The sequence below is a fragment of the Drosophila albomicans genome, chromosome 2R, assembly GCF_009650485.2.
Source record: "Drosophila albomicans strain 15112-1751.03 chromosome 2R, ASM965048v2, whole genome shotgun sequence".
In the NCBI taxonomy this organism is placed as follows: domain Eukaryota; kingdom Metazoa; phylum Arthropoda; class Insecta; order Diptera; family Drosophilidae; genus Drosophila; species Drosophila albomicans.
Window position 1 is genome coordinate 34,270,807 of NC_047631.2, and position 20,869 is coordinate 34,291,675.

At 42.6% G+C, this 20,869-nt stretch overlaps 3 protein-coding genes across 8 annotated transcripts in view; 1 reads left to right on the forward strand and 2 right to left on the reverse strand.

Annotated features, from left to right (window-relative positions):
- The window catches only part of LOC117573756 (B9 domain-containing protein 1), a 43,661-nt gene extending 32,839 nt beyond the window's left edge, over positions 1-10,822 (reverse strand). For both annotated transcript variants that reach the window (XM_052007848.1, XM_052007847.1), the window contains exon 1: positions 10,608-10,822. The gene's annotated coding sequence lies outside the window, so the exon portion shown is untranslated. The remainder of the gene's footprint in view (positions 1-10,607) is intronic.
- LOC117573751 (A disintegrin and metalloproteinase with thrombospondin motifs 9) overlaps positions 1-16,415 on the forward strand; it is a 41,005-nt gene extending 24,590 nt beyond the window's left edge. For 4 of the 5 annotated variants that reach the window (XM_034257130.2, XM_034257131.2, XM_034257132.2 and 1 more), the window contains 16 exons: positions 7,135-7,573; positions 7,632-7,912; positions 8,053-8,573; positions 8,634-8,783; positions 8,850-9,008; positions 9,073-9,641; positions 9,703-9,888; positions 10,100-10,228; positions 12,463-12,689; positions 12,751-13,034; positions 13,091-13,292; positions 13,353-13,517; positions 13,579-13,758; positions 13,817-14,185; positions 14,243-14,923; positions 14,986-16,415. In XM_034257130.2, coding sequence (XP_034113021.1) covers positions 7,135-7,573; positions 7,632-7,912; positions 8,053-8,573; positions 8,634-8,783; positions 8,850-9,008; positions 9,073-9,641; positions 9,703-9,888; positions 10,100-10,228; positions 12,463-12,689; positions 12,751-13,034; positions 13,091-13,292; positions 13,353-13,517; positions 13,579-13,758; positions 13,817-14,185; positions 14,243-14,923; positions 14,986-15,084 — 4,641 coding nt within the window. In that variant the 3' untranslated portion in view covers positions 15,085-16,415. Of the gene's footprint in view, positions 1-978; positions 1,025-7,134; positions 7,574-7,631; positions 7,913-8,052; positions 8,574-8,633; positions 8,784-8,849; positions 9,009-9,072; positions 9,642-9,702; positions 9,889-10,099; positions 10,229-12,462; positions 12,690-12,750; positions 13,035-13,090; positions 13,293-13,352; positions 13,518-13,578; positions 13,759-13,816; positions 14,186-14,242; positions 14,924-14,985 lie in introns of those variants that run through there. The other variant, XM_034257135.2, reaches the window with a different exon arrangement.
- Positions 16,416-16,617: 202 nt separating this feature from the next.
- LOC117573754 (actin, indirect flight muscle) lies at positions 16,618-19,173 on the reverse strand. Its single transcript, XM_034257138.2, has 3 exons — positions 19,061-19,173; positions 17,314-18,251; positions 16,618-17,245 (listed from the first exon to the last, which is right to left on the reverse strand). The coding sequence occupies exons 2-3, from the start codon at positions 18,236-18,238 to the stop codon at positions 17,040-17,042; spliced, it is 1,131 nt and encodes a 376-aa protein (XP_034113029.1). The 5' UTR covers positions 18,239-18,251; positions 19,061-19,173; the 3' UTR covers positions 16,618-17,039.
- Positions 19,174-20,869: the final 1,696 nt, after the last annotated feature.

Below are 20,869 nucleotides of genomic sequence, written 5' to 3' on the forward strand. Positions count from 1 at the left end.
GAGGCGTTGCAAGTCCATAACTCAAGCGCATTATCAAGAAGCAATTAAAAATGTGCACTGACAATGGCAACAACATTTGTTGTGAACAAAATACATCGCATTCAACAGCTGCAGCGCAAACAACAACAAAAAATAAAACAATATAACAGAAATCGTTGAGATTGCTCGACGACAAGATACGAGTTAAAGCATTTTCATGTCTATTCAACTAGAATGAATAAACAAATTATGATTAGTTGAAGGAATCTTAAATGAAATTGTATAAAATGGCAGCATTAGTTTTCAATATTCAGGAAATTAAATAAAACACCCATTTGAAACAAGTAACAAAACTACAGTTGAGTGTGCCCAACTTTGATATACCCGTATATATTATAATACCCTTCTACCCTATGGGGAGTGGGTATAAAACTGAGTATCAATGAATTGCACGATTCTTATTCAAGTTTATGCACGTTCAGACACTTCCTTATACAACTCGAAATTGCTGTCAGAAAACTGTAAATGATTGAGTAGTCGACTCAAGTCGAAAATATTTGTCTGCATGTTATGCTCAATTAAGGAGTCGACTCATCGCAGCTCCTATCAAGTTTGCTTTTAGGTTTTTATTGCCAGACATTCAGTCAGACAGTCAATCAGTTAGTCAATTAGCCGAGGAAAGGAGTTGAGTAAAAACTTCAAATTTAAAAAAAGAAAGCATACACAAAGGCATTCTTTGGAATTTGTTATTTGCAATGCGACATCCGCTTTTGGGTATTGCGGGGTGTGTGTCATTGTGGGTGGCAAGCAGCATACGTGCTTCATGATGTGGTATTTCCTGTGGTAGCACGTAATACTCGAAATTTAAATTTCAATTATATATTGAACATATTTGAATACACTTGTGTCATTACCATCGCGACAAGGATCGAGAGTGCGAGTCTCTTTTTCGTTAAAGCGGTTAAAACATTCAAAGTGATTTCGCATTCGCAGCGTGTTTGAATGTTTCGTTGTGCCAAACCGAACCGTTAACATAAATAATAAGGTATATATTAGTTGAAATTTTGTTTATTGAAATTGTTGGCATTCCTGTGGAATATTGCTTTGTTTACACTCCGGCTCTGTGATTAGTTTAGTTAATAGTGCTCTTATTTTTTAATGTGCAACCTGAGTGAGCCACATCCAAAATAAACAATAATCCCAAAGCGAAATGCGAAATGTGCTTGAGCATTCCTTTTACTTTTTGGCGCAATGTTGCCAGGCAACGTCTGGGTCTGAGTTAGCCACAAAAATCTCACCACGAAGGGCAATTAAGCTAAATGCTTATTAACACATTCATGCATCTAGTATAAACACGATCGCACACACGATCTCGACTGCGATTTCGATCTTCAACGGCTACTTGCAGTCTCTCGATCAGCCATCTGTTTACTGCTCACCACCCAGAGCGTTCCGAGAAGTCGTCTCTTTGAACTGGCCAATAATTTACAATGTCTTAAACGCGTCAAGTTGCAAAAGGAAGCTGATTTCTGCCTGATTTTTAATTAGTTAATCAGTCTCAAAAAAGGGGCAAGTCTACATCGAAAGGCGCGGCATTGTGCCAGGTGTTTCAATTCTGTCCACTCTATAGTCCAGTCCAGTCCAGTTCGGGCCAGGCCAATGCCTTTGGCATCGACTTGCACTGTCCAAATAAACACGCACACTTTGTAAGCGTCCAAAAGCAAATAAATATTTGTAATTTATGCTTTTTTCCCCCGACGTGGGCAAGCAACTGCAGATACTACATAAAATATGTAAATAAACCGAATGCGAACGCGAACGTGAACGTGAGAATGTGCGGCCGTGTGGAATGCCGAATACGCTGTATTACGACTACAATGAATATTTATATAACATGTGTGCGTATCTCATCTGAGAGATTGTGTGAAAATGCGAATATCGATTAGATTGATAGCCAGCAATAAACGAAACGTAAACAGACTTGTAATCGACATCTTTTTAAGGCAACGGCAAATTGCATCAGAATTGCAGGTAATTACTAAAACGGTGCAGATAGGTAATAATAGTTCACATTACGCATACGCCGTGTGTGACCATAAATTGAAATTCGCAATGCTCTGCGTGTGTTATTCCATGCCATTTGTGTACAGCAAAGTGTGCCAAATAAATCAAAAGGGGACTATTAACTAAAGTATTAAATAAAACCTGAATAAATACACAAACATTCAGCCTCTCTCTCTCCCTCTATGTTTCTCTTTCTCACTCTGTTTCCGTTGGATGGAATCTCCATGTTGCAGTTTATTGCGAGTATTAAAAATGTTTACGACACTTTGGCAGATAAGTGCAAGAGCATTATGGCTTTGAGAGGATCTGATTCGCGAATGAGTCACACAGTCCATTCACAAACACTCATTTTATTGCACTTGATTCGAATCGAGAGATTAACATGGATTATGCAATTGATGTTTAGTGCAATTTTAAAGCAATGACAAATACAATTTTAAGGCTGATGCTTAAGCATAGAATTTTATGAGGAATATCAAAGCGAAAAGCAAACCTGATAATATTTTATATTTTGTTTGTTTTTATCTGCCTTTTTTGCTCAATATTTCTATTCAGTTTATTTTGTGCAAATTTTATGAAACGAAAGCTAAACAAAGTTGATTATTTTATAGTTTTAAAACGATCGAAATATACTCGTTAATTTCAAGGTTAAACACGCAATAATTAACTCGGCGAAATTACTTTTGGGGGTCTACCTCCGGCCGCGCCATGTGCGTGCCATCGACTTGGGGGCAGAGAAAGAGATGGAGACAGAGGCAGAGACAGAGGCAGAAACTGCGACGCTGCGTATAAACAACTGGCATGATGTCTATGATGATGATGAGCCTGATGATGATATGGACAGCACATGGCAGACGCAATCGCAATCGCAGACTCGGTCCAGCTCTCGTCCAGTCAGCAAGCTATTCGATTTGCTCGTTAAGTCAAATGGCATTAGAGTCAATTTTGTAGTTGTTGTTGAATGCGTTTTGATGGCTTTTTATTTTTTTCAATTAAGTTTTTGCCAAACGCATTTTTCTCAAGGTTAATTGATTTGCTGCTGCTGCTGCCTGCCTGCTGATGGCTTTCAATTGTAAATTGTAAATTTGAATTGTGAATTGAATGCGCTTGCTGCATACTATAATTGTTGAGTTATCAATGCACTTCAGGTCAATGCTGATTTCAATTTAGATACACAATGCCAAATGCATCTCTTCATCCTCATATTGTTGTTGTGTTGTCTACATCCAAATAAAGGCAACTCAATGCTATGCGGGGATTAACCCCAAACCGAAAACAGCCTCAGCGACAACAGATCTTTCTCTGCATTTGGCTCGTGGCGCAGAGTTTTTCCAGGGAAATCCATGAAGCTGTTTTATGGACATGTTTTTGTTTTGTGATATTTTTGTTTTTGTTCTGGATGTTTAGTTGCGTTTTTGTTTTCGTTTTGCCATTCGCAAAAGTTCTTCCCACGGCTTTCCTCTGCCATTCGTTTGTCTGTGGCTGTTGCTGCTGTTGTTGTTGCTGTTGTTGGTGGCTGTAAACCGACAAAACATTTCCCAGGAAACGCCTAAATGCAAATATTTATACATACTTTCGGCATTCGCAAGTTCCAATTAATAATGTTGTTTGAAAATGTTTGTTAGGCCAACGATCTATTTTGTATTTCGTATTTCAGCGAATTAAATACGATTCCAGGGGTTCAGTATTATTTTCGATTTGGCCGATCACGCGTCCTGTGTGCATTATTGCAACAAGTGCACGCTCATAAATTCAACAAATTTATTTATTTATCACTCACATGTGGCAACTGTAAACAGCGGCAATCGAACCGTATGAACAATTTTCGCATCGAAAATCAAACCAAAAACCAAAAACTCAACCAAAAATTCGCCAAAATATAATTGGAACATTAAATTGCATTGCGCGCGAGATGCGAGCTGCATATTGACGCATACTCGTATTTTGTGAGTGTGTGTGTGTGTGTATGTGTGTACGTTGCCATTTAAGGTCTTTTACATTATTAATCATGTAACTCAACACCAGTGCCAACGCTTTGATTAATCTTGCCATTAATGTGTGAATGCGAGTGCCAAAATGTAGCCGATAATTAGCGATTTGTTAATTTGTAGTCTTTGCGCGCATGCGGTGCAGCAAATTATAAACAATTGTCGGCATTGCGTATACGACACGTGGCCGCCTTTAATTCCCAATTCCCAATTCGAATTCAGTTCGAGACGTGGCTTCGGACAACTGGGCGCCAGCCAACTTTTGCCGGCTTTGCAATTAAGTCATTAAATACAAATTAAACGCAACAAGCTGTGTAATTAGCCGCATATTGCGCATACGCCGCGTTGTTCACATCGTTCGCACACTTGGCTTTGCCTGCGACTCAACTCAACTCAACTCGCCTCGACTCGATTCGTTTCGACGCAGACGCGTCGCGTTCACTTAGCACCAACACCTCGAGAGAGCTCAGTCAATTAGCTGGCCACAAATTGTGCGGTTTACAGCACAAATATCGATTCGAGAGTATCGACTATAAGCCTAATGTGAAGCTGGACCGCAGCATCGTCATCTCTGTCTCCGTCGCCGTCGTTAACGGCGGCCTTCACGCTGCTCGAGGGGACAGACTGAGCGGCGTCGTTGGCTCGCTGCCGCGCAGACAGAGTGTCGGCCAAAATGTAGCCATTGGCATAAATTATAGCACTCGGCAATATAAAGTAATCGACTGACACACAAATCGCTTGTTTGCTGCTCATTTCCAGCGCTGCTCAGCTGCTCAGCTTCTCAGCTGGCAGGTGTAAACAGGTTTTCCCATTGCTTGGGATGTTTCTTGAGGGTTCTGTTGTTGCTCTTAAGTATTTTGGATATTTTTGTGCGCTGCCGCTTCATCGATGCGCTGGTCAATTAGTCAGAGGCCAGGAACCACTTTGACTTAATAATAAATTATTGGAATTAGTATTAAGTGGAAATGTGAAACAGCCGAAATCGAAATCGAAAAAATGGTGCAAGCATCACTTGATGCTGATAAAAGCAGGCAGAAGACACGGCACACGGCGTGTCCGCATTTGCATATTTATAAGGCTGGTTGGAAACAAGTTAATAAGCAGCTCCCCAAACGCATGCATAACTAACAACCGAAAGATAAACACTGATCATCAGAATGGCGCTTTAATTAAATACATAAAGAGCCAAAGTCAAAGCTAAAGCCAGAGCAAGAGCAAAAGCCACAAGCAGGCAGAGGAATTTGCATTGCAAATCGCATGCGGCCATTTAAACATTGGATGAAATTTATGATAAGCCTCACACCAGCACCAGAGATATTCAATAGAATTTCTTAAGCGAACGCAAACAACAACAATGCAACTTCTGAGAAAGCAGCTCGAAGTATATATAGAAGCAAGACCCACTGATAACCCTGACAGTTTGCACATACAGCTATCGCTTTGATTAATGCTGCTCGCATGATAAATATTTGTGCCAAGCATATTGATATAAGCTAAATTTCCCAAGTAAAATCGAAACAGTTCAAGTTCTGAGAGTTCAGTTCAGTCTGGGCCTTGAACTTGAAGCAATAAACTCGCCGAAAAGTAGGCAACAATTATTTAACACAAGGATCGAACATAAATAATGCATGTTTGCATGTCGAAGCGAACCGAACAACAAACAACTTGAATTGTGTCATTCAGGTATTCTAATGAATAACTGATATCACGATATTAAGTTACTGATTGATTGCAAGCTCCGTCTTTATCTGCGTTTAGCGAAGTTTATCAAGCGTGCGATCGTAAATCTTGTGACACATTTGATCTATTTGATCTATTTTCAATAGGGCGAATAGCCGAAAAGCGAACACACACGAAAAGGTCAATGACAATCAATATTCAAACAGATTGCCATCAGGTTGAAGGTTTGTGTGCATTCATTTCGCATGACTGTTCGACTGCTGAACAACGGAAATCCGAGCACTTTGGCTGCTTGGCTGCCACGCCCTTAGCTGCCCCGCCCTGGGTCCAGTTATCGGGGCGACTTATCGGCCAATCAAACCACAATAAAAACACGTTTGATGCGACACTTTGGCCGCATAACAAATGCTTTGACACGCTCATAGTTGACAGCCGCAAACGTCGCAAAGTTCAGAGAGCTGGCGTAAAATTATGTAAAATGCGTCCATTATTTAGCCAAATTGGCTAAAAGTTCGTTTGGCAACGAATCTCGTGAATATTTTTATCTGCATTTTAATTGAAATTAAAATTTATTTCACGCCAGCAAACGCAACGCATCGCAACACCAGCAATAAAACAATAAAAACAACATTGATCATTGTGTTGCGCTAAATGCACGAGCATAATAATTTTCATTTCTGCCAAATAGTCAAATACTGAATAGCCGAATACCCAAAGATTCAAACCCAACACTCATCCACTCGTAAATTAACAAATTAAAGGCATATAAATAGTTGCCCCGAGGGGATACTCAACTGCGTCCACGAGTATTTCATCTTTTTCACCTTTTTTTCTTTATTTTTTGTTATGTATTGCGGTCTCGATTTCTGTGTGTCTGTTTCTTTTCCTTTGGTTTTTTTCTTTTTTTTTGTTGCTAGCAATCAAACAGAAATAACATAAACTGCCTTTGGCACGCTTTACACCTCTGCGCTTAAACATTTCAGTTTAAACAAAACACAACCAACAAAAAAAGACGAAAGACGTGCGAAATTTTTTTGGCGGTGCGAAGAAGTCTTTTCAACAGGTCTATAGATCTAATTGCCGCAAACTGTGGCGTCTCAAAAGGGGAAGGGAAGGAAACGGGACGGGATGGGGCCGGTTTGCATTTCTCAATTGAATAGTTCTCTGCGAGAGCGCTAATCTCAGTCGCATCTCAGTTGGCAGCTGGGCCAGTGGAACGTGCCAAAGATCGCACCAATGCCTAGAGGTAGCCAATTGCAATCTGCAACACGAAGGTGTGAGAGAATGCTTTCTCGACTTTCTGCCCCTATCAGAAAAGCAAACGAAGCGCACAGCTTGCGTTGCGCGATATCGAATTGTATCGAATTGAGCCGCCGACTAAGACTTTCTTCTTTTCATTCTCTTTTTGTTGCATCGCAAACAGCTCGTGCTGAAGAAGACCTGCGAGTGGTTGTTCTACAAGATTAAATACAACATGTCGACACACTGGCGTCAGTCCGCCTTCGTGATCGCCTTGGTGACGACGGTCATATTTGTGATCATTGGACTCATCTTTGGCCTCAGCAGTCCGCCCAGCAGCAGCACCAGCATTCGGCTGGATCAAATAAATGCCGACAGTTCAGGGATTATCGGACCCAGGCAGTTTATAAACGACACAACGGTGATCAACTGGAGCGACGATGGCTCGGATATCGAAAGAGACGACGACATTGGCGTCGGCATCGGCGTCATCGAAGACATTGGCGACGACAATCTCAACGACACCGTCACGCCCATTAAGCAGCACAACATCAGCCTCAACTATGAGGATCTGCTCTACGAATCGAAGCGACACAGCGACAGCAACAGCAGCAATCAACGAGGTGAGTGAATCTGAACCGCGACAGCCTCTCAAAGTGGCCACTGATATCCTGCTTGCAGATGCCACATCCTCATTCAGCCAGACGGGGACATTTCGCAGCAAGACTAACAAGATTTGGGATCCCCATCCGGAGTACAAGCTGGAGATGTTCGGTCGTGTGCTGCATCTCAAGCTGTCCCAGGACAGCTCGTTTGTGCCATCGAAAACATTTCGCATCATCAACATACTACACAATCGCACCGAGGAGCTGGAGGCTGACAACGACCTCGGCTGCATTTACTCGGGGCGTGTGGAGGGCGATAGTCAATCGAGGGTCGGCGTTTCCCTCTGCGGTGGCATGGTAAGGTCAACAACAACTTTGCCATTTGCATTATACATTATACATTATGCGAATTATGCTTATCACAAAAATATCGGCAAATATGACTACTAATTAACCATTACCCCTTGCTCTCGCTCTTCTCTCCTCCTAAATGGCAGACTGGTTATATCAAAACTAGTTTCGGCTCGCTGCTCATTCAGCCACTTGTCATAAACCAGACAAACAGCGACCCGATCTTGCATCGTGTTTGGCGGCACTCTCTGCGAAATCGCAGACACGCTGTCTCCGACCTGGACATGGCACTGGAGGCCTTCGAGCTGGGCGAGACGACGCGACCTCGGCTCACGCGCAACAAGCGACACTATCCCAATCAGAGCAACCAGGTCTATACGCTGGAGGTGCTAATCGCCGTTGACAACACGATGCTCGAGTTCCACAAGAGCGATCTCACTTCCTACATTCTCACCCTATTCTCGATAGTATCGAACATCTTTGCCGACGCCAGCATTGGCAACTCCATTCAAATTTCGGTGGTCAACCTGCTCAGTCTGCGCGACAACATTCCCAATAGCAGGGCGGGTAATCGACGCCACGGCTCCCCATCGGACAAGCTCAAGCACTTCTGCTCGTTCCTCTCGAAAAAGGGCTTCCACTACGACACTGCCATGCTAATTACAAGGTAGGTCTACTCTTTCCACTTGATTGAACGGCAGTTGAGCAAATCTTCGCCTCTTCGCAGGAATCAGATTTGTGACAACGAACGCGAGGAACGCTGCAACACCCTCGGCCTGGCCGAGCTGGGCACAGTTTGCAAGGAGCGCTCCTGTTCCATAGCGCAGGACAATGGCCTGCCCGCCGCCTTCACCATTGCCCACGAACTGGGCCACATGTAAGTCTCTCACACGGTGTCCCTTTTTGCTGCTGTCCCTGCTGACCGCTTGCTTTCTGCTTGCAGTCTGAACATGCCACATGACGACGACGATCGTTGCAAGGGACACATTACGAAGACAGGCAACAATCGCACCCTACACATAATGTCCAGCGTGATGGGCACCCACATGCATCCGTGGTCCTGGTCCAAATGCTCCCGGCACTATGTTTCCGAGTTCCTCGAGTAAGCACCCAACCAACCCATTCTTCATCTATCAGTTATCCTTCATAGCAAATTTCTTTCGCAGAAAAATGGACAAGTCCTGCCTAGAGAACACGCCATCCAGCTTTCTGCCGAACCTCAACTCAAAACTTCCAGGCGAGATCTACTCCCTGGATCACCAGTGCCAGCTAATATATGGCAATCAAAGCACCCAGTGCGACCACAACTACGCCGAGTGCAAATATCTCTACTGCAAAGACAACGACAGGTGCCACACCAGCAGTATGCCCTGGGCAGATGGCACGCCCTGCAACAATGGCAGATATTGGTGCCAGAGAGGCAAATGTGAGTCCCGCATGGCCAGCTATACCAAGGTGGTGAATGGCGGTTGGGGACCCTGGAGTCCCTTTACTCCCTGTAGTCTCACTTGCGGTGGCGGCGTGCAGGAATCCCGCAGGGAGTGTGATAGTCCACAGCCGGCGAATAATGGCAAGTTCTGTGTGGGGAGTCGGAAGAAATATCGCTCATGCAACACGCATGCCTGCCCAGCGGGCACAATGGATCCTCGGGAGCGTCAATGCTATGACATGAACGGCAAAAACTTTAACATCCCTGGCATAAGTCCGCACTCCAAGTGGATTCCCAAATATGGATGTAAGTTGTGACAAAGAAGAGAGTGAGGAGAGGTAAAGGCTAACTAACGAACTCTTTACAGTGAATGCTCATGTGGCGGACAAGTGCAAGTTGTACTGCCGCCTGGCTGACGATAGCGCCTACTTTTTGCTAGAGGAAAAGGTCATCGATGGCACCACGTGCACCGTGGACAGCTTCGACAAGTGTGTGAACGGCATCTGCCGTCCGGCTGGCTGCGACAACGAGCTCAACTCCATCGCTAAACTGGGTAAATACAAGCCAAGATGAAGAATAAAATCTTAAAAAGGGAATTCTTAACACTAACAAGTTTCTCCCAGAAAGTTGAATTTGAACATTGCAACTCTTGCTTTCAGATATTTAGAATTTAATAAAAAAAATGATTTAAAATTATTTCTCTGTGAAAGATCTCTTGAATCTAAACAAAAAACTATGTGTACTTTTTTCGTATCCATCAACAGACAGATGCGGTGTATGCGAAGGCAAAAACGATACGTGCGCAACACACACCGGAAGTATCCAGGTCGCCGATCTGCTGAGGCAAAAGAGGCCCCCTTCGAGCCTCTTCCCCGTCACGACAATACCAAAAGGTGTGTACACTCCCAACCAGACTTAAGACCCAAGACCCAAGAGTCATGCCAAAAAGAGTACGCATACCCAAAAATCCATAACACACATTTATAAAATCCATCCACACCCTCACGCATCGTTGCCAACGTGCCGCAAAAAAGTTCTATAATTAAAATTTGGCTAATGATTTGATGAATGAATGCTAATGGTAAATGTTTCTGCGTTCCGGGACTTAATGTGCAATTAAATAGTTTTACGACATCGATGGCCAATTGAGTCATCTCCACCGACACAAACACACACACATACGCACACAGAGACAGAGACACGCACGTGCAAGCACATGCATGCCTAAACACGCCCAAACATGCAAAATAGTTGTATAGAAAGTCAGCTCACCTTGTTTGATTAGAAGATACGCGTGACTCGTATGATGCCCTCTGCTCCCCAATCGACTGTTCTCATTCTGATTCAGCTGACGATGCCAATTTCCAATCCAAATCCAAATGCATCTAGGCGCCTCACGTACGGACTGATTGCACTCAACAGCGGCGCCTACGCTGCCCTGAGGTCATTTCAGCAAATTATTATTTTAATCGCACACCGACACTTACAAGCACACACAATCACACGCGCACACTTGTTACACTAGCATTAGCAATGATGAAATTTTTTGGAAGGTGGAACATTTGCGAAAATAAGTTTACGGCTTTTTTCGCTTGAGTACAAAGCAAACATGAAAGAAATACATATGTATTTTACATACATATACTGCGAAAGGACAACAGCGGTAGACGTTTTTATTTTTCACTCCCGCACTCAAAAACGTGTACACTCACTCACTTGTTAAACACGATTAACTGCGTTAAACTTATTGCGCACAAAAAAAAAACACATAACACAAAAAAAAAAAAAAAATTATCGCCCGACACTTTTTAGTTCCGCCATTTTGCCCACGTTGTATCTCACGTTGCTCCCAAAGAAGAGCAAGAACATTTTTTTTGCAGGAACTAAACCTTTTTTTCGTTACTTCTTTAGGCTATAAGCCGACTTTTGCATTCAGCTTATTGCGCACTACAAAATAGTATATTTAATAGCATAATTGCATTTAATTTAATTTTTTCTAATAAACTTTCTAATTGGATATTAAGTGCGTGTCGCTTAATGAAGACTTGGCGGCGAATTACTACGCAAATGTGGGCACACTGGCCAAGTGCAGTTCATTATAGAATGTTTATCGGCGACAATTGCATTCGCCAACCTTACCGAAAAGAAAGAAGAAGAATAATCGATAAATTTAAATTTCAAAGAAATATTAATCTTAATAATTCATTTGATTTAGAAAAATCAATTATTGGGGAAAAATCACAAAGTGTGATCGTCTCCAAACCAATTTGCCATAATTATTATTACAAATCGATTTCTAGCCAATAGTTAGATATATTTACCTGTGTATACTGCGAAAGGACAACAGCGGTAGACATTTTTATTTTTCACTCCCGCACTTAAAAACGTATACACTCACTCACTCATTACATTTTGGTGTTATTAAACACGATTCACTGCGTTAAACTCATTGTGCACAAAAAAAAAAAAACAAAAAAATTCAATTGGTTACCCGAAACTTTTTAGTTCCGCCATTTTGCCCACGTTGTATCGCACGTTGCTCCCAAAGAAGAGCAAGCACATGTTTTTTGCAGGAACTTAACCTTTTTTTCGTTACTTCTTTATGCTATAAGCCGACTTTTGCGTTCAGCTTATTGCGCACTACAAAATAATATATTTAATAGCATTTAATTTAATTTTTTCTGATAAACTTCCTAATTGGATATTATGTGCGTGTCGCTTAATGAAGACTTGGCGGCGAATTACTACGCAAATGTGGCCACACTGGCCAAGTGCAGTTCATTACAGAATGTTTTATCGCCGACAATTGGCAACCTTACCGAAAAGTAAAAAGAAGAAGTGGATATCGATAAATTTAAATAATCGATCAATTTAAATTTCAAAGAAATATTAATCTTAATAATTCATGTCATTAAAAAATTATTGGGGAAAAGTCACAAAGTGTGATCGTCTCCAAATCAATTTCAGGGCTGGCATATTTAATATTACAAATCGATTTCTAGCCAAGCACATAGTTATCTATAACAGGCAAGCAGCTAGACCGTTGCAACGCGTAGGCTGCATAACGTCTTTTAGTATTATTGAGTGCAATTAAAAGGATTATGGCCAAGTATTTCGTTAATTGCAGGTGCCTCGAATATATTCATCACCCAGACCGGTTATCCCGATCAAAACTACATTGTCCTCAGCGACGATCGGCATGTGGCGCTGTTGAACAGCGACAAGGTCGTCACGCCTTATCCAAAGAAGTACTCCTATGCTGGCGTGACCATCGATTACAACGGCTCCAACAGCACAGAGGAGCAAGTGAGCACCACATACTCATTCAAAACGACGCGTGATTTGATCGTTGAGGTAAGAGAAACAAATAATTTATTTTCATTTATTTTTGTTTAACCAACGACTTGCTGTATAGCTTATCTCGATTGATCTGAGTGCTGCGAAGAATCAACAGACGGTACTGATCACATACACCTACACACTGGACCTGCCACGCGTTGCTGCCGAGCCGGAGGTGGAGATCTATCGCTGGCAAATGCAAGCGTGGGGCAACTGCGACTCCCTCTGCCAGGGCACAATGCATCGCCAGGCCGTCTGCGTTAGTATCACTCAGGGCGTAAAGGTGGCGAGTCAGTTCTGCGATGGATCCGCGATGCCGAAGCCCGAGTATCGCAGCTGTAATACCGAATGCGAACTTACGTGAGTTGCATGCCACTTAAAACAAGAATCATAGCTAATCCTTGTCTTCTCTGCAGATTGAACACCACCAGCATTTCGGAGTGCTCGGCTTCCTGCGGAGAGTTGGGCACACGCGAGAAGACCTTAAGCTGCATACAGACAATCCCCAATATTCCGCGCTCGAATATCGTGGACATGTCCTATTGCGAACTCAAGTTTGAGATTGTGCGTCACGAGCAATGCCGCGAGGGTTGCTGGAACTACACGGATTGGTCAACGGTAAGTGAATTTAGCTAAAGGGATAAAGATAAACTATTGATTGAAGCATTCATTTTGCAGTGCACCAAGACCTGTGGAACTGGCACCCAAGTGCGCGAAGTGCGCTGTTATCTGAATGGAATGCCGGTCAGCGATGAACTCTGCAATCGCCGTACCAAGGAGTATCTGAATGACAATCTGCGCACCTGCAATATGGAGCCATGTCGCTTTTATCCAGATGTGACGGTGAGTAAAACAAATGTCTAAAATAAGCTTTGCAAGCTTCATTAACACTTTACCCCCGCAGATAAACACTCGTTCGGTGAACCACTGGATGGCGGGGGAGTGGGGCGAGTGCAGCGATTGGTGCAAGATGAATCGAACGGTGACCTGCACGAGTCCCTATGGCAATCAATGTCCACTGGACAAGAAGCCTAAGAATGTGCGCAATTGCTGTCACATCAAGTACACCAGTGAATGGGAGCAAGTAAGTACAATGCTCAACTGACTTAAACATAGTTATTAACTTTCATTACTGTCTTTAGTGCTCTGTGGAGTGTGGCACGGGCAAAAAGCACAAGGTGCAGCGATGTGCGCGAGTCTACAAGCCAGAGGTGCCTGGAGCACCCAAGCGTCGCGTGTATGTCGACGACTCCTTCTGCACAACACTTAAAGTACGCAAGCCCAGGCTGAGGAAGTCCACGAAAATCTGCAAGATCAAGTGCCAATGGAAATCGTCGCCGTGGACGCCCTGCTCCAAGGATTGTACCGAGGACTATCAGTCGCGCTATGTGCGCTGCGAGGCCTTCCAGGGTAACATGGTCAGCGATCATCATTGCGATGTCAAGCGGCGACCCAGTCGACGAAGATTTTGCTCCGAATGTGTGCAACAGCAGCTCCAGGTGTTGACACCAGTAAGTGCAGGCTTATCAATAGCTAAAATATTTTCTAATTTGTATTCTTAATTGCAGTGCGATTGCATGGGTTACGAGAGGTATCGAATCATATACCACGACTCGCATGGAAGGCGCGTTGGCAACAGAGCCAAAGAGAATAGGCGCAAGTGCAAGCCACCGCCTAGCTGCGCCTCTGGAGGAATGATGGCCGCCCACAACAACATCGGCAGCAGCTACAACAATGCCGAAAAGGCGAGTCGAAGTGCGCAGAGCTGCGCCGATCTGAAGCGCATGTATGGCATCGACAAGGACGGCGAGTACACGATACAAGTGCGCTTCCGTCCAGTGCGCATCTACTGCCATCAGATGAGGAGCGCGGCGCCTCGGGAATACATTACCGTTCAGCCGCAAGAGAATTACTCCATCTACTATGAGTACAAGACACTTCTGCTGAACAGTTGTCCGCCCACAACGCGCGCTCACGAATATGCCAACGATCAGAACTCGGGAAGGACGCACTTCAACAAGCTGCGACTCAACATTACCGATCTGCGCATCATTGAGAATGACTTTGAGTTTTCGCAGTCGCGGGGCCAGCGACAGTCTCTGGGATCGGCAGGTGATTGCTACAATCAGAACACGGCGTGTCCGCAGGGTGACTTCTCCATCAGTCTGCAGCGCACGGGCTTCCAATTACGGCCCGGCACCGTGTGGAACACATACGGCAATCGAGCGGTCATGCAGCGGGCAAGTGGGGTAAATATAATCAAGCATTTCATTTGATGGTTGGATAATATTGATATTCTATTTAATTTTAGTTCGACACGTCGTCATTGTCTAGGCGAGCTTTCTGTGGCGGCTTCTGCGGTCGTTGCTCCATTGCGCCATCGTCCGGGCTTTACGTGGACGTTGTGTGATCCATGCGGCCGCCTGACTGATGTTGCCTCCAGGATGGGCTTGACGAATCATTGGTGCTAGACGCGTCTAACGCGCGTCTCCTCCTGTGCAGCCAAACAACTTGCATCCAGCGTGAGCAATGGCGGATCAAAGCGACCTCCCAATGGAAACAACGCGAAGTGCTTACGAGTTAAGTTCAGTTGCTGCACAGAACTTATACAAATTGAATAGTATTAAAAACAGAAAGAACGGAGAAGAAGAAGAAGTTGGGAAATATACATGTGTAGTTTTAGCTAGGGAAAAAATTTGATTCGACGGATATCAAAGCAAAAAGTATTTTCAAAATTAAAAATTCAAAATTGTTAGCCTGGCTGCCGGGAAGTTAAAAGTGAAATCTATTAAGGTAACTCGAACAAACTGGACGCCAAAAGAATATTAGATGTCTAATATCTGATGTCTGATTAAGAGGAAATATATAGGTTTCATATGAACGAAATTACATGAATATTTCATCGCCATTCATAGAGTGTAAGAAGCGTATTGTAAATAGTCAAGTAGTTAACAAATTAATTATTGAGTGAATGTTAAGCAGAGCTTGTCAACAAATGATATTTGTACTTCTAATCTATAACGATATCTATGTATCTGAATGTATGTAGAATCTCAAGTACATTTTTAAGTAAAGCAATCTCTACGATTGTTGGAGCTTCGCAACGCTTTTCGTCTTATCTCTGAACTTTAGTAAGTGCAATGCCCGTTTATACAATATTTGTATACTTATTTTATTTGGAGAGTAAGCCATATACATATACAAATATATACATATACATATATTGGAGTATAAGTGTGTTCTATACTAAATAATTATATTTACTTAGTTAACACTAAAAAGAATACTCATATTTAATAGAATCCCCACCAAATGAGAAATGGATTGAGAAACCGCAAATAATGTTAGCATCCCAACCAAAATTAGAATTTTTTATATATCATCGCGCGAACTATTCCTTTTTTTATTTTTGGGTCCTTTACCAACACCAAACTCACACACACACACACACACACATACATACATATGTACATATTCGCACATATATACAATTACAATTACAAATAACTTACCGCACTGCCCTCGCTGCCAACTATTAAATACTAATGTATTTTAGTATTATGAAGGTGTATACATTAATAAATTATTCTAAGCATTTACATACATCTAATTAACATAGGCACCACAACATAAGTGAATTAATGTAAGCACAACATAACATAGGAATAATAATTAACACATAAGTATAATATCATTAATAATCATAAATATTATGACGAATAAAACTGTTGTTAAACTAAATATGTGGCTGAATTCTTTCTTTATGGTATTGGAAGTAATATCTGTTGAAAATTTAAATTATACACACCTTACTACAAAAGTTTAAAATTATAGAAAACTTTTAAATGACTTTTAGTTTTGGGGAATCTTTTATCAAAAAGAAAAGATCGAACTCTTTCTTTCATTATCGTAATAGAAAAAATGTCTTTATTGAAAATGTGTGTTTATAGTTTTAATGGAAGATATATATTTGGCTTTAATATTTGGCTAAGATACAAAGCCCTTTCATATACACTTGAAGTAAGTTTATAAAATATGTGTTTTTTGTTTTACACTTTGAACGATTTCACTAAAGATATTCGTGGTGAACATCGCCAGTGTATTGTTTTTGGTATTTTTTAATTGATTAATGTGTCTTTTTAATGATATTTGTGCAATAGATCTCGAGACTAGGGTTCGGATTGATCTTCTTATCCACCCGGTCTTCGTCTTCTTCTCTTTGGTTGCAGTTCTCGTTGAATGTGAAGCGTGTTGGTGAAAAGCTCGCCGATGTTGGTGTTGGTGTTGGTGAACGCGGTGCTGGTTTGTGACATTGCTAAGTTGGTGGTTGTTGTCTTTGTTGATCTTTCGCTACGCGGGAAAGATTTAAAAGCACTTGCGGTGCACAATGCCGGGGCCGGACTCATCGTATTCCTGCTTGGAGATCCACATCTGCTGGAAGGTGGACAGAGAGGCCAAGATGGAGCCACCGATCCAGACGGAGTACTTTCTCTCAGGTGGAGCAATGATCTTGATCTTGATGGTCGATGGGGCCAGAGCAGTGATTTCCTTCTGCATACGATCAGCAATACCTGATAGAATAAGAGTAACAAAGTATGAGTAAGGGATTCAAGCTCTTTATATAAGAGCTTATTTTTACCTGGGTACATGGTGGTACCACCGGACAGCACAGAGTTGGCATACAGATCCTTGCGGATGTCGACATCGCACTTCATGATCGAGTTGTAGACAGTCTCGTGGATGCCAGACGACTCCATGCCCAAGAACGAGGGCTGGAAGAGAGCCTCGGGGCAGCGGAAACGCTCGTTGCCAATGGTGATCACCTGACCATCGGGCAACTCATAGGACTTCTCCAGGGATGTGGAGGCGGCAGCGGTGGCCATTTCCTGCTCAAAGTCCAGGGCGACATAGCACAACTTCTCCTTGATGTCACGCACAATCTCACGCTCGGCAGTGGTGGTGAACGAGTAGCCGCGCTCGGTGAGGATCTTCATCAGATAATCGGTCAGATCACGACCAGCCAAGTCCAGACGCAGAATGGCGTGGGGCAGAGCGAAGCCCTCATAGATGGGCACAGTGTGGGAGACACCGTCACCGGAGTCCAACACAATACCGGTGGTACGACCGGAGGCGTACAGGGAGAGCACAGCCTGGATGGCAACGTACATGGCTGGCGAGTTGAAGGTCTCGAACATGATCTGGGTCATCTTCTCGCGATTGGCCTTGGGGTTGAGTGGGGCCTCTGTCAATAATACTGGATGCTCCTCGGGGGCCACACGCAACTCATTGTAGAAGGTGTGATGCCAGATCTTCTCCATGTCATCCCAGTTGGTAATGATGCCGTGCTCAATGGGGTATTTCAGCGTGAGAATACCACGCTTGCTCTGAGCCTCATCACCAACGTACGAATCCTTCTGACCCATACCCACCATCACACCCTGGTGGCGTGGACGACCCACAATCGAGGGGAAGACAGCACGGGGGGCGTCATCACCAGCGAAGCCGGCTTTGCACATGCCCGAACCGTTGTCGATAACTAATGCACCCGCATCATCGTCACACATTTTGACAGTTTATCTGTAATTTAAATTGGAATGCGATAAGTAATTAGATGGAATGAGGTTGTTTTTGGAACTAGAGTAAATGTTTTGGTGTGTGTGACTATGAGATGGTATGTTTCCTGAAGACATTTTAGAATGCCTTTTGATTAACCTTTTAGTATTGTTCTAATTAGTCTGATCCAATGGAAGTCTCAGTCTTTTATAAGATTTTGTAGACGAAATTCCTGATTCAATTCATATTTTGGATTGCATTTGAAGACAATTGTAATACTGTTGAAATGAGTCTAATCTTTGTCTCATAGGAAAATTCCTCAATTAGATATTTCTTGAAGCTCAATTGATATTTTATATTGCTCTTTGCTTATCCTCTTTTTAATATTATCAAAATGAGGCAAGCCGATTGATATTCTAAAGATTCCGGATATATGATCAGTGTGATCCCAAAGATGATAGAAGATATTGCACTTTCAAGAAGACGACTTTAACATAACCCAAATGAGACTCAACAGCAGAAAGTTCTGCAATTAGCTAATTATTTTCTATAATTAGATTAACAATCGAATCCGAATTGAAGGAAATTATTTCACTTTAAAAATAGAATCGACATCACGTATTCCGAAAGAGAAGAATGCATTAAAGTTTCTCCGATTTCCAAATGTGAGTTTTCACTTTAAAATATATGCTTTGAGTTTTATCGCGTATTCCAAATTAGACTGGAAGAAGAACTCTGTGAATATCCTTTGGGAATTTGTCGTTTCTTTGTGTATTGTTCGGTATTTAGATGAAAGTCTCGCTGCACAAACACAACCACAGACACACACACACCTTTTAGGCCAACGAAAGGATGTGGTGAAAATAAATCGCACGTTCGATTCTTGTTGGCGTCTAGACTCAACAACAAATGGCACGCCGATCGCCAAGGGTCGTCTTTATATCGAAGGCTCTCCCAGATGATCAATTGAGTTGAGAACTCAATTAGTTGGCAGCCAAGCAGAGAGAGAGAGAGAGAGAGTGAGTGTGTTGCCACGCATTCACCGTGAATCGATCCATATAAGCCATTTTCTTAATTGTCGAGCGAGCAATTAAAGAAACTGTCCGAGAATAGGCGACACTTGAATGTGCTACACTTGCTTTAAGAAGGGAAAATGTTATTTCGATATATTCTTCATTTAAATCTCCATTTATAAAGAACTCGGAATCTTTCTTAACACAACCTGAAAGACCTCAAAGTGTAGCGCATTAGGAAATAGGGGAAAGCAGAGAAAGGCAAAGAGCTGCAGGGGGTAGATGGAATGCCAACAATCTGAATGACTGATAAGCAAATATGCGTAGCCGGGAGAGCAAGGCAGGCGATTAGCCGATAGCATTTGTCCCCATACCGTCTCGGATCTCGCCCCTGTTCCCCGTCGAAGTGCCGAAGATACTTCGCCTCGTTGCCAATTCAGAAAATAGAAACGAACCTTAGAAGGACTGGCAGATGCCGCAAGACAATTGGCGGACCGTGGACCCTGAGCAGCCGCCGAATGTGCGAGCGGAGAAAGGAGACAGATTCACAGTGCAACAGAGATAGACAGAGACGCACCATCGGAGCAGCAGACAGCGATGAAAAAATGCATCTCGAGGCGGCAGGCGACAGGCGGCATCGGCGGGCACCAAAATAGACGCCGCTAACAGAGAGCGACACCTATTAATCAACATCAAGGTTGATCTCCGCGAGCATCTTGAGGAAGAGCAGCCACCACGTCTGCCTCTTCTGCCTTCTGTCAACCCCGCCCCCTGCAACAGATCGTCGCGAAGTTGCGAAATTGGCGTGGCGCGCATTTTTCATGCCAATTCATTGCAATTTACCAAAATCAGCGTTGAGAGATGCATTTTTATTCGTGCGATGATTGTGTGAGTACTCGAATTTGGTTTGCTCATTGTTTTGTGCTCGCATTCTTATTTATAATTTACTCATTCCTTCGGAATTTATCCTTTTAAGCACATTTCAAATCGATGTTACGTGGCAAGATATATATACACACTTAATTATACATTTATATATAGATGCTGTTTAACTAAAAATAATTGACAAGTGTTCGGAAGTGATTAAGTGAAATTCTTGCAAATTCTCGCGCAGAGATCAATTGACTGTGATTAGCTGATACTCTACATCTATCATATGATCAATCAATTCAATCGAAAGGTAAATTTTCTATTAAACTATTCATAATCTAATTCATTATTATATGCATATTTGCTTTCGCTAGTTTTGTTACAAATTACCATTCCCCAACATTTATATTTAAAATTAGAATTTGATATCTCTGTTATAGGAAAGAACAGAAATGTTGTTGAAGTAAAATCACTTTGTCAGAAGAAGCAACATTTTTGCGATTTATCTGCGCTGCCTAAAAGTATGCAACACTTTTTTCGACTTCTGCTGAGCGAATGCTCTTTGGCTTATCAGCTGCATGTAAACATGTGAATTGATGTTTAGAGTTTTGCTCGAATGCATTTCAAGTATTAAACAATTTACTCGCATGCTGAAACGTTGACTGAAGCAAACGTAAAACAAAGTTCAACGCCTTCCAGTCAATAATTTTTTCATGAACTTCAACTAACAAAAATACTTAGTTTATCAAGTTTTTTTGT